This window comes from Trachemys scripta, chromosome 17 (assembly GCF_013100865.1).
Source record: "Trachemys scripta elegans isolate TJP31775 chromosome 17, CAS_Tse_1.0, whole genome shotgun sequence".
Lineage (NCBI taxonomy): Eukaryota > Metazoa > Chordata > Testudines > Emydidae > Trachemys > Trachemys scripta.
In genome coordinates this window covers 8,582,718-8,594,977 of record NC_048314.1, presented here as the reverse complement: position 1 = coordinate 8,594,977, position 12,260 = coordinate 8,582,718, and the positions used below count along the sequence as shown (strand labels likewise).

The 12,260-nt window shown below is 51.1% G+C and overlaps 1 protein-coding gene across 2 annotated transcripts in view; it reads left to right on the top strand.

Annotated features, from left to right (window-relative positions):
• Window positions 1-9,984, top strand: part of AKNA (AT-hook transcription factor) — a 78,538-nt gene extending 68,554 nt beyond the window's left edge. For both annotated transcript variants that reach the window (XM_034793923.1, XM_034793922.1), the window contains exons 16-22: window positions 853-1,023; window positions 1,874-1,986; window positions 2,857-2,967; window positions 3,448-3,546; window positions 4,866-4,991; window positions 5,655-5,820; window positions 6,571-9,984. In XM_034793923.1, the coding sequence (XP_034649814.1) occupies window positions 853-1,023; window positions 1,874-1,986; window positions 2,857-2,967; window positions 3,448-3,546; window positions 4,866-4,991; window positions 5,655-5,820; window positions 6,571-6,862 (1,078 nt within the window). In that variant the 3' untranslated portion in view covers window positions 6,863-9,984. The remainder of the gene's footprint in view (window positions 1-852; window positions 1,024-1,873; window positions 1,987-2,856; window positions 2,968-3,447; window positions 3,547-4,865; window positions 4,992-5,654; window positions 5,821-6,570) is intronic.
• The last annotated feature ends 2,276 nt before the right edge of the window (window positions 9,985-12,260 follow it).

Genomic DNA, 12,260 nt, shown 5'->3' with positions numbered 1-12,260 from the left:
CATTCTGTGACCACGTACTCCTTAGGTAGCAAAACTTCTCCACGGACCTGAGAAGAGCGTGGTTGATCTCCATGACTGGGTCAACGTGCACGTCCCCTAGCACAGGCTGGTCCAGCGCTTCGGATCGGAGTTGCGTTGCTGACTCAAGCTGCACTGGGATTAGATTCTAGTGGAAAATGTGTGCACACTTCCTGTCCCACTCTCTCATCCACGCGAGCCATGCGCGGACTGGTGCAGAATTGTAACGAGGAGAGCGACACACATGGATGCAGGTTTAAGTTCAGAGTTCCGTCTCTTAGCAAATGCTGTTGACCCCTCATGGTTTCTCCACCTTTCCAGAGTTCCTTTGGAAGGGCAATCCCGTGCTCCTCTAGGCTGTAACTGGCTGCCGGTTTATTTGATTGCAGCCTGCATTCGCCGTGTCCAGTACCATCTGTGGCATTTTACAGGGGCACCAGCTAGTTTAGGGGCCAATAGCTGTGAAGCAATGTCAGCTGCTTGAGTATTTACCCCAGGTCCTGGGTGGGTGGGGCTAGTCCATGCTGCCACTGCTTCACTGCTATTGTTACTCAAGCTAGCTTCGATCTAGATTAAAGCTAGCTTCGGTGTGTCTATGCGCTGCAGTCACACCTCTTGGTAGACAGGCCTATAGACGTGGTTACTTTTAACTCTCGAGTCTCCAGGGGGGTGAGCAATGGTGTTCCTTCTGCAAGGGTCTGGGGAGCAGAGATGGGACTGGCCATGTGATTTCAGACAGGCAGAGAGAATGGAGTGTTCCCCATTTTCCTTCTGGATCGGACATTTTTCTTGTAACCTGCACTTATTAATCCTTTTTTCCCCTTCTCATCCCAGCCAGGCCATCCGGGCTCTGCAGGACGAGGTCTCGCGGCTTCGGCAGCGGCTGGAGGAGAGTTTGCACCGATCCCGCAGCTACCCAGAGGGAAAGTCGTCCCCACGCACCGCTAGGAGCAGGAAGCAGCCCATGGGGAACGGCCCCTCAGTCCAAAACTCAGGCCCCTTTGGGTAGGTGCCAGTGTGTGGCATAACGTGGCCTTGTTGCCTATTGTGCCTTTCCTGCAAACTCTGCCAGTGGGAGTTCAGTGACATAGGCTGGCCGACAGCCGCCTCCTTCTCCGGTTCTCTCCGGTGCCCGGGGAGATTTCTGCCCCCCGGTGGAACTGACCTGTTTTCTGCTGAGACTTGCAGACGTTACAGGGAGGCTGTTAAGCCGGTGGGAACTGAGTGAGGAGAAGGCTCTTGCTCCAACAGTGGTGAGGGGGTGTGACAGGATGGAGAGGAAGTAGTGCCAGGCAGGTGGAAGTGGGGAGTAGGGAACGCCAGGTGTGAGACAGCACAGGGGGGGTCCCAGCCTCGGCTGGCGCTTTTGGGGACACGGGCCGTATAGCTCCTGTCGAAGCTAGTGGGAGTTAGGCTCGTGTAATGCTGACAGAATCGGGCCCTTTATCGCACGGTGAAGGGCCAGTAGCTCTGACAGGGGCCAGGTGGGGTGTGGGCCTTTTCCCATGCAGCTTTCTGGGAGACTGACAAGCTTCCCCAGGATCCTAGGAATGGGCCAGGCTCATTTCACCCATGTGCAGACCACACGGACAGCCAGAGCCGCAGAGGGTGACAGATGATTGCGTTAGTGCCCTGAGTCCCCCCAGCAGTCCTGCCAGTCTCCCCGCGGACCCCATCTGCAGGCTGTAAGCACATGGCAGCTCGTCCTCTCCATGCTTCAAGGCAGAGGCGGTGACTGTCACTCGGTGCAAGCGGAGCCCCCGCAGGGCCGGGTGGAGGGGGTGGTTAAAACCCCCTGCACCCAGAACCGGGGTGCTGAGCCCTCGACTTCACGCTGTGTCTGTCCCTTTCCCAGCGAATCCGCAGAGAGGAGCCCAGGCGAGTTTGGGGAGCCGGCTCCAGCGATCAAGCCAGCGAGGCGGGTGAGGTCGGCGTCGCTCCCTCGGGATGGGCCTGAACGGGACCTCAGTAAGTAGACCCGTTGGAACCTACCCCCTCTGGGATCAACCAGATCCAGGAGCAAGTACTCGGGGGCAGCAGACTGCAGAGACACCAGGATTTGCTTTTCCTCCTTTGAATTCCCCCTCCTAAAAGGGATTTTCAGGCGCCCTTCCTATGCGTGCAGGAGGTGAGAATGGGCACTCTGTGGTGCACACAAGTGGGCACTGAGACCAGCACCCTGGGAACGTTAGTGATAGGCAGACTCATGCCCAGATCCAGCCCTCCTGACTTTTCGGAAAGCTGGAGTCTGGACCTGGATCCAAATGTGTGCCCAGCTCTTCACGGTCATTACCCTAGATCCTGTGACGTTTCATTCACACGAGGGCCGGTGGTCGCTACAAGCGCAACTGTGGTTGCGCGACCCGCCTGCAATTCCCTCCTCTGACCTGGTAATGACAACACACGCTTGAGTCGGGTTCGCACCACGGCACCACACCTACCCCGCCCCCTAATAGCTCTTGTACCAGTGCATGCTGGGAGAGTGTGGTGTTTAGATGCTGCTTGTATTATTAGAACTGGGAGCACTGGCTGTTGGGAGTCTGAAAGGATGATACAACGGGGGGGAGGAGTGGAGGAGGCTGAGTGAGGGTTACAGAGGGTGCAGCAGCAGCTTGGAAAAGAGGTTTCCACTGTAAAAATAAAGTCCTGTTGAAGCTTGTTAGTACCTTGCCTGCTTGATACAACAGCGAGTCAGCTATCCCATAGTGCCTAGAGAACAGGCACCCGGAGCAGCACCCCCAGCACACGGGGCAATGCACTCGCTGGTTAGAAACTCACTAGGGAGGTGTCTAGCAGACGTGACTGACCGTCTAATCGGGTGTTCTCGGTGTTCTACAGCGTCGGAGTCAGACTGCCCCGCGCCACGGGCTCGGGATGGGAAACCCAGGACAAGCTTCTCCTCCAGGCAGAGCTCTCCGAGGCCACTGACATTCAAGGGCCATTACACAGGTGGGTGAGCACGAACCAGGCCCTGCTCGGCCTTGGTGCCGCCTCTCTGATAACACCATGGGCCACCCTGTGTTCTTAAACTGGATCTCCGCTCTCTGCCCCATGCACACGCTGACTTGATGTTATGCTTACCAGCAGGGCCGGCTCCAGGGTTTTGGCCGCCCCAAGCAGCCAAAAAAAAAAAAAGCCGTGATCGTGAACTGCGGCGGCAATTCGGCGGGAGGTCCTTCACTCCCAGGCGGAGTGAGGGACCGTCTGCCGAATTGCTGCCGAATACCTGGACGTGCCGCCCCTCTCCGGAGCGGCCGCCCCAAGCACCTGCTTGACAAGCTGGTGCCTGGAGCCAGCCCTGCTTACCAGGCAGGAGGGAGCTTCCTCTCCCAGCCATGTGAGCGCCACCGCTCAGTCCCCCCCTCTCCCCCTTCCCAGCTGGGTGCCCTCCGCGAAGGGTGCTGAGCCAGCTCTTGTTGCATTCTGCAGGGACGCGCTACCACTTATCGGCCCCTGTGTCCCCAGAACGGAGGGAAGACACGGGCCCCACTTCCTGCCTCCATTGCCAAGGGACCAGGACACAAGCTGGTAAATATCCCATCTGCTCATCTTGGGCCAGACCCCAAGGAATCACGCCTCGGAGCTGCTTTGCTTAATATTTACAACCTGTAAAATAACAAGATTTTGCACTTCATTCGCGTCTGCTCCCTGAGATTTCTGAGGGCTTCACAAATACCCACTAACGAAACCATTAGTTACTTAAGGCCTGAACCAATGAGATAACGAAGCCTCACACCACCCCGATGAGAGAGATGCAGAGATCATGCAGATGTGTTTTGGGTGGAATGCGCTCTGAGAGTGGTGAGAGGGTCTCAGAGCCAACCTCGGGGTGGAGGGACCTCCTTCGTATTGGAAAAGGTAGGAGCCGGTTCCCTCTGCAGATTGTGCAGAAGCAGGACTGGCCAGGTAGTCACTCTGACCGTGAGATTTGCAGATACTGGGTTAGGTTGTATCCCTACCACAAGAGAGCAGGCTAGTACAGATCAAAGCATGTGGCGTCCTACACTGCTGGACTGTTAACTCAGCCCAGTTGCACATATGTCGCTTGCTCTCGCCTTTGTTACATGTGACTCTGTGGATGTTGTTCATTATTACGGAAGCACCCCACATAATCGACAGGGTCATAGAATCATAGGATGGGTGACATTGTCAAGATTAGGGTGACCAGATACCCCCCACCCCGTCCCGTTTTTTCACAGGGGCTAATAGGCGCCTATATAAGAAAAAGTCCCCAAAAACGGGACTGTGCCTTTAAAAACAGGACATCTGGTCATCCTAGTCAAGATGAGGCTATCAGATCAGCCGTAATCCTTGCATTTTTCTGGCCTTTGTTGCAATCTTGCAGTTTTCCCATTGTGCTAAAGCCAGTTGTTATCGTTTGCAAGCTCTGTGTTCTAACCTGCTTTGTTCATCGTATTTCCCAATGCTAGCAACAGACGGCACATAAAGAAACGACCAGCTTTCTGGACTAGCAGCCACCTGTATTGAACCATTTAACTTGGCTAAAGATTAACTTGCATTTAGCACCCAGCATTTTGAGTACATTGCATGCAAGTTGTGATCCCCTCAGGTGCTTTGCCTGAATTTTTGCACATCTGAGGCTGTTTCCCTGCAGCTGCTGAGGGCGCAGTCCTGTCGCTGATAGGAACCCACAGCTGAGCTAAGGGTGTATGGTTCCATTTGCGTGTTGTGACCCAGCATTCTTTGCAATCAACTTTTTAGTTTTTACTTTCTGCAAATTGCCTTAATCCAAACAGCCTGAAACCTCCTATGGACTTCTACAGCCGTTTGGCGTTTAGATCTTTGTGGAGTTACTTTACTCACTGTTTGTCCTCTGTGTTTTTTAGGCAATGCAGCAGCAGGGGACACGGTGAGACCCGCTCAGCATAGCACTCCAAAGAAGACGCACTGTCCAACCTGCAACGGGACCAGGAGCACCCCTGTTTCTAAAACCAGGGACAAAGCAGCACAGGGTGGGTGACCAGTTTGCTCTGTTTGAATGTTTCTGTTCTATGAAGAGCCGCTCTGCCTGAGGAGTGACCCTGGTGAATGGTTCCCATCTAGCAGAGGGACATACTGGCCAAGGCCACACTGAAAGCTGAATTCAAAACTCTGCCGTTCCAAAAAGGAGGGTCTGCAGAGGATAGCAGTAGAGCTCCCAGCCATGCTAGTTCCAGCTTCAGCCAGCTGGAGGTGCTATAGGTAATGGAATTGGAGTGCTGCAGCGCCAGCCTCTGCCAGTAGGAGTCGCTGTAGGTAATAGTATTGGCACGCTGGCTGTATCTCACAGCTGCTGCAGTCCCAGCAGTGGCTGGGAGGGAATGGAGTGCTGTCTGGGAGAGCTCAGAGGCGTCCGCGTAAGGGCTGGAGCACTGACAGCGGAGGGCCTGACACTTGCTGCAGTTGCAGATCCCAGGGCCGGGTTTTCCAGCACAGCGGCTTGCAGGTGTGATTCATCCCAGGGAGTTATTCCAGTAGATTGAGGGGTGCATCCCCTGCCCTCTCTTTGTCCTCAGGCCAGACTCGCCCCTGGAGTCAGTAGCGTAGCACCAGGGATGGAAGTAGCCTCGTGGGTTTCCTGTCCATTCATGCCGAATACCCGGGTGTCTCTTACCGTGTGTCGTTCTTCTCCACAGCGACAGGCCGCGGCACAGAGAGCGCCTCACCTCAAGGCTCCGGCCTCAGTCACAAACCCGAGAAGCCGCAGCAGCCTGGCCTCTGGTACCTGGCGGCCCCACCCCCTGGCACAGCTGTCAACTACATCCCAACAGTGCCCCTGGTGCCTTACTCGCCCTCTGTGCTGTAAGAATGGCCCACGCCATGTTGGTTGGGGTTACCATGGGGAGGGGTCTTCAGAGTTTCCTTCTGGGATTGTGGGAGGCAGCCTAGGATCTCTAGAGCCAAAGCAGAGCCTGTGGAGGGGAAAGAGAGTGCAGCGGTTAGGGCGCTAAGTTGGGACTCGGGAGAATGGTTTTGGTTCCCTGCTCTTCCACAGATATCCTGCGTGACCATGGTCAAATCACGTAGGCCCAGATTTTTAAAGCTATTTAGGTATTGCTCCACGCAGCGTTGCCAAGCCTAAGTGATTTAGGCACTTAGGAGCTTCATCTGGAGCGGTGTGTCCCATTTTGGGCACCACACTCTAAGAAAGATGTGGACAAACTGGAGAGAGAACAGAAGTGATAGGTTTGGAAAACCTGACCTCTGAGGAAAGGATACAAAAGGGGGCACGTTCAGTCTAGAGAAGAAAAGGTTGAGGGGGGCATAAGCCTTCCAATATGGAAAAAGTTGTTCTAAAGAGGACAGTGATCAATTGTTCTCCAGGTCCACTGAGGGTAGGACAACAAGTAATCAGCTTAGTTTCCAGTGTGGAAGATTCAGGTTAGATATTAGGCAAAACTTTCTAACTCTGAGGGTAGTTCAGCTCTGGAACAGGTTATGGAACCCCCAGGGTTTGGAGAACAGGTTAGACAAACGCCTGTCAGGGATGATCTAGGTTTGCTTGTTCCTCCCTCAGCGCACTGTATTTAGTCTTTGTTGTTTTTTTTCCAGCTACTGTTCTCCACCAGCACCTACCTCAGTCCCCGGCCCAGATGGCCTGCCTGCCCATTACTCCAGCCCGTACAGAGTGGCGGAGCTGAAGCCCTGGGCCACCCGGCAGCAAGCCCATGGTCACCACCACTCTCTGATGCTTGACTTCGACGACCTGGAGGACCTCAACTGGTCCCTGAGCCGGGCCGTGGAAGCGGCCAAGAGCATGAAGCTCACCACCAAGCAAATGAACAGGTCGCTGACCTCTGAACTGAGCAAGGCCAGGCCCCTGAGGAGATCCTGCCTCTTCTGACAGAACCGGGGGGCGGCTTCCTCTGGGGCCTGGCGGGGACAGTTTGAGCCGGCAGGCTGAGCCTCTCCAAACATCTGGAGATAAGCCCCCCAGCAAACATCTGGGGAACTGATTTGCCAAAGAATGACTAGACTGTCCCTCAGCTTCCCCCTCCTTCTCGTGGGGCTGCAGAGCCGTCCGCCGGCGCCTAAGGAGCCTGTGACACACTGGAGTCTCCACGCGGGATCCGCGTTGGAAGCTAAACCTGCAGAGTCTCTCCACCCTTCTCCAGAGCCCCCTCAGCCCGCATGTTACAGTTGCCTTAAGCCTCAAGCCTGTCTGCTCAGCAGGACCAGAGCTGCGGTTGCACTGGGGATCTCACCTGCCCCTCTCCGCTTGGCCAGTAGCTTTCGGTGGTTGTTGGTTTTCTTAAAGGATCAAATTTGAAGATGAAGGAAGACAGAGAAAACCTCGGGACACGTGACTAGGCAGCTGCCCTGGCCTCCCAGGGGCCTGAGACTCGCACTTTAGAATCCCCCCGGCCTCGTCCCTAGAGAGCGCTCTACTTTTAAGTAATGTTTTAACTCCCCTTCCCCTTCTCCCCATTGGCCAGCTTGGAGATGGACCCCGGCCAATGGCTTACCAACCCACTGTGAGTTCCCTCCCCTAGCCCTTGCAGAAATTCCCACTTGGGCCTTACCCCGCCTTGCGTTGCTAAATCAATCCGTTTCCCTGTGGCTCCGTCCCAATACACCACGTCGTCGGGCTGCTGTGGTACAGCCTAGCTGGGACAAGCTCGGTTTACAAGCCGAGTCTTTTCTAGCGTCGCTCTTGTTTTGTGTAGGCCCTATCAGAATAAGGGTGGAGCTCCCTTTGCAGCAAAGGTTACCTCAGAGTGCTTGTGCCACGGACAGGGTACCGATCTCTATTGTTCTACATTCATCGCAAAGGGGAATAGAGGAGGATCAGGTGTTTATGTGGAATTTTATTGTTTTTCCGGCTGTTGTTGCTGGTGTTATGCTGGCATCGGAAGGGACGGGAGAATCGAAAGGGCTTTGCTTCCGCAGTCTGGAACTCAGCTTGGCTGGGGATTCAAGAGGCTTGTTCACCTTCTCCTCTTTCTCTTTCTCTATCATCTCTCCTCCCTGTCTGCCGTTTCTGGCTTTGCTGGGCGGGCAGAGGAAGCACAAACGGTCAGTTTCATTTTCTGTTTCTAAGGCCCTGATCCTGAGAGGCATCGAGCACTCTTGCTTCTCCTTGAATGTGAGAGAAGCCACAGGAGCGCAGCACCAGCCGCGCGGTTATCCCTGCACTGATTCTCCTGGGCTAGCCCAATGCTGCTGGTCCGGGAGCTGGCCAATGCGGCGTTAGTTTTTGTTTTAACCTTGTTTTCATTGGCACTTATTTTGAACTCTCACAACCATTTCTATGGAGATGAACATCCGAACCTGCAATCAGATCCACTAGGGTGCAGCCCCCTCCTCCCTTCCCCCCCCTTGACAAGAGCTGGTAGAAAAATATGTAAGTACTTGTCACTGCAAGTGTTCATTTTCTCGACATTTTTTAGGGAAAAATGTCAACATTTTCCCACTTTTCACTGGAAAAAATCTACAGCCGGAAATCTTCCAGTTTTTGGTTCTTCCCTCTTTCTTTCTCCTTCTTTCTGTGTTGCCACTGAAGAGGCAGAGGAGGAAGGAAAAAAGAAAGCAAGCGCTAGAGGGCTCAATAATTGAAAATTTTTAAGCAAAAAAAAAAAAAATCTTATTCAAAAGTTGGAAAATTACAACCACCACATATCTGCAAAAATGTTCAGTGGGGAGGGGGGGCGGGGAGAAGGGAGGTGATTTTTTTCATTGGAATAAAAATTCAGATGAAAAAATTTCCGCCACTCTATTGACATCAGTAAGGTTTTTGCATGGGTGTAGGAGTCTGTCTTTCTGTCCATCAGTCTGTCCGTCCATTCCCATAATAACCATCTCTCTAGCTATCTCTATCTAACTATCATCTGATTTCAGGATTGTCATCTAGGTTTGTAAATCCCCTCTTAAAAAAAAAAAAAAAAAAAAAAGTTTGAGCCAAAATTGGACACTGTCCCTTTAAAACCACAGACCTTTCTGCCAACTTAGATTTAGGGTTTGGCTTCTATCAAGCTGTTTGATCCCCTTAAAGAAGCGCCTGTTTGCATGTTGATATTTTTAAGGGAACATTTCTCATTGTGGTAGCTGATGAGTGGCTAAATCACTCTCTCTTCAGGTGTGTGTGTGTGTGTGTATACACACATATATAAGATAATTATTTTTTCAACATAATCCTTAGGGCATTTCACTTTTTACATGTAATTTATTGTTTTTTAAAAACTGTTCCCAGTGTGTGTGTGCTTTTAAATCTGCGAGGGGTACTGAGCAAATTCCTCTCCAGCCTATAGTGGTCCTTGTCTGTGCAAATGGTGCATATGGGCTGGGGTCAGAGGGTCACCCAACCAATCAAGCTCCTTGGTAAAGGTAGGAACAGGCTCCCTCTACAGTACAGTAGCAGCCAGTTGCTGATCTGATAATAGGACTTGATCACGGCTTTGCAGAAGGAGAATATAGCACAGGTACTGTTGAGGCTGTATCCTATTGCCAGGTAGCATGGATCAAAGCATGTGCTTGGAGAGAGGAGGAAAACTTTGAAGAGAAGGTACATCCCGACATTGCTCCCTATGGTACGTCATGCTGTCGAATTTAAAATGGAGCTGGCTGTCCACAGACTAGATTTAACCCTCAAAGGCTGTCCTAGCAGGGCCTTTTCCTTATTCCAGCTTGGGTGGCTGTTTCTTGAATGAGTCATTCAAACTCTCCCAGCAAGAGTGGTACTTACTCTAGTTTCCAAATCAGCAGTGTAGGGAGAGTTCGACCATCACTTTAAACACTGAACTGTCTGACCCTCAAGTGCCATCTAAAGCCCATGAGGAGATGGAGCCTGGGCGTGGGAGTTAAGGTCACTTGAGGCTTGTCCACACACAGACGTTGCACTGGTTTAACACCATAGAATCATAGAATATCAGGGTTGGAAGGGACCTCAGGAGGTCATCTAGTCCAACCCCCTGCTCAAAGCAGGACCAATTCCCAACTAAATCATCCCAGCCAGGGCTTTGTCAAGCCGGGCCTTAAAAACCTCTAAGGACGGAGATTCCACCACCTCCCTGGGCAACACATTCCAGTGCTTCACCACCCTCCTAGTGAAATAGTTTTTCCTAATATCCAACCTAGACCTCCCCCACTGCAACTTGAGACCATTGCTCCTTGTTCTGTCATCTGCCACCACTGAGAACAGCCGAGCTCCATCCTCTTTGGAACCCCCTTTAGATAAAACTAAATCCCTATGTGTACACTCATTGATCTTGAACCAGGCTTGTATTGGTAAATTAGAGGTGCCAGGTAAATCACAATAAGTTGTAACCTGATTAGAAGAGTGAGTGTGTGTGTGTGTGTACGTGCACACCCTTGCCTTGGTTTAAAATCACACCTTTAGTCAAACCAGTGCAGGCTTGTGTGCAGACAAGATTTTCAACAGTGACTATTGATTTTTGGTGCTCAACCTGAGACCCTTTAAAGACGGCTGAATGTCAGAGGGCAGGTTATCAGCACCTCCAAAAATCAGCCCCCTTTCAGATGACTCAAGCGGAACATCCCAAACTTAAGGCACTCCTAAGCACTAGTTGCTTTTCCAAATCTTGACCCAGGCCTTAGCCTGTGGGCTACAGCGTACAGAAAGAGTCAACATTTTAGCCTCTGTGAGAGGTAATAACCCCGTCTTTCCCCATCTCCGCTTAGGGTCTGTACCTCTCTCCATGACACAAATGTAACTGCACACCAACCATCTGTCATCAGGCCATATCTCAGAATCCCTGCTGAAGACCAAACTCCCATTGACGTCAATCGGAACATTCTTGGGGGAGAGGGTTAATCTGAGAAAAATCATGACGTAAAGAGTTTCTGGAATTGATCCTGTGACTTTGTTTATATGTAGGACCTACCCAAGTGCCCCATTTTAAAAAAATTATTTATTGCTTCATTTTTTTTAATATTATTATAATCGGGTTGTGGCTGTTTTTAATGCACAAGGCAAGTTATCGGGTCTCACTCTCAGGGACCTCACCGAGCCACTGAAATGATGTCCCATCACAGACAGAGCCCTGGAACAAGGGGAAGCTGTGGTCGATCCATAAAGCTTCAGGGCTTGCATCGTGAAACTCATCTCAAACAACCGCTGACAAAAAATGGAGTCAGAGCTGGTCTTCTACTAAAGATGGAGGGCAGAACTGAGCTTTGTTCAGTGGGGGATATTTTGGGAGCAGTCTCTTAAGATTAACCTCTTAAAAGTGTGTTTGTGTCAGAACCTCTGTCCATAGAGACAGCGGAACCCACTGACAACAACCTCGGCTATATAGTGAGGGATAAAGAGAGGCCCCATCTCACTGAGCAACATTGAAATGTGAAAGTTTTGCTTAGAATGAAGTTGTTCTGTGTGAGGTTTGTGTTTTTTTTTTTTTTGTTGTTTGTTTGTTTTTTTAAAAGACTGCTAGAAGAGGCTTCCATTTGATGGACCAAATTCAGGCCTGGTTTTTAAGGGTGCAATGCCATTGACTTATAAAGGAATTGCACACACCGCTTTGAATTTTGCACATGTACTTGTTTTCTTATCGCAAAGCTGGTTGTACTGTGGCCCAGAGCCCCCGAGCTCTTGAAACCAGGACACTGTGATTAATGCATCCTCGCTGGGAGAACACAAGAAGTCCGGGTGTGTGCGTGTGTGTATTTAATTCTAGGAACTGCAATAACAAGAAGTGACGGTTACATTTGCAGCATCTCCCGGTTTTGTAATGAACTAGCAGAGCCATTTGACAGTATTTTGTAAGGAAATAATTGCCTATTTTTTAATGAAATAAATTTGTTTGTTTTTCAAACCAAGTCTCTCTTGTGTGTTTTGGATACAGCCCTGAGCTTCAGGGAATCCAGCCTTCCTAGCTAGTTATTACTTATATATTACCACAGTGGCTGGGAGGCCCCGTTGTGCTTGGGGCTGTACATACAGATAGTTAGAAACAGTCCTGCCTCAAAGACCTAAATAGCTAAGACAGACAGTGGGTGGGAGGGAAACGAGAGACACAGCGAGGAGAAGTGACTGGCCAAGGCTACCCAGCAAGTCAGCCACAGAACTAAGAATAGATCCCAGGGCTCCTGAATCTAAGGGCCCAGCTTTTTCATGGTATTTAGGTGCTTAAGGATGCAAATAGATACCAACTGGGATTTTAAAAAACATCTAGGCACTTTACTCCAATGGGAAGTAGATGCCTAGATGTTTTTGAAAATCTCACTAGTACTTTTAAAAATCTGGTGTGCAGTCCATGCCCTGCCCACTAGACCATGCTACCTCT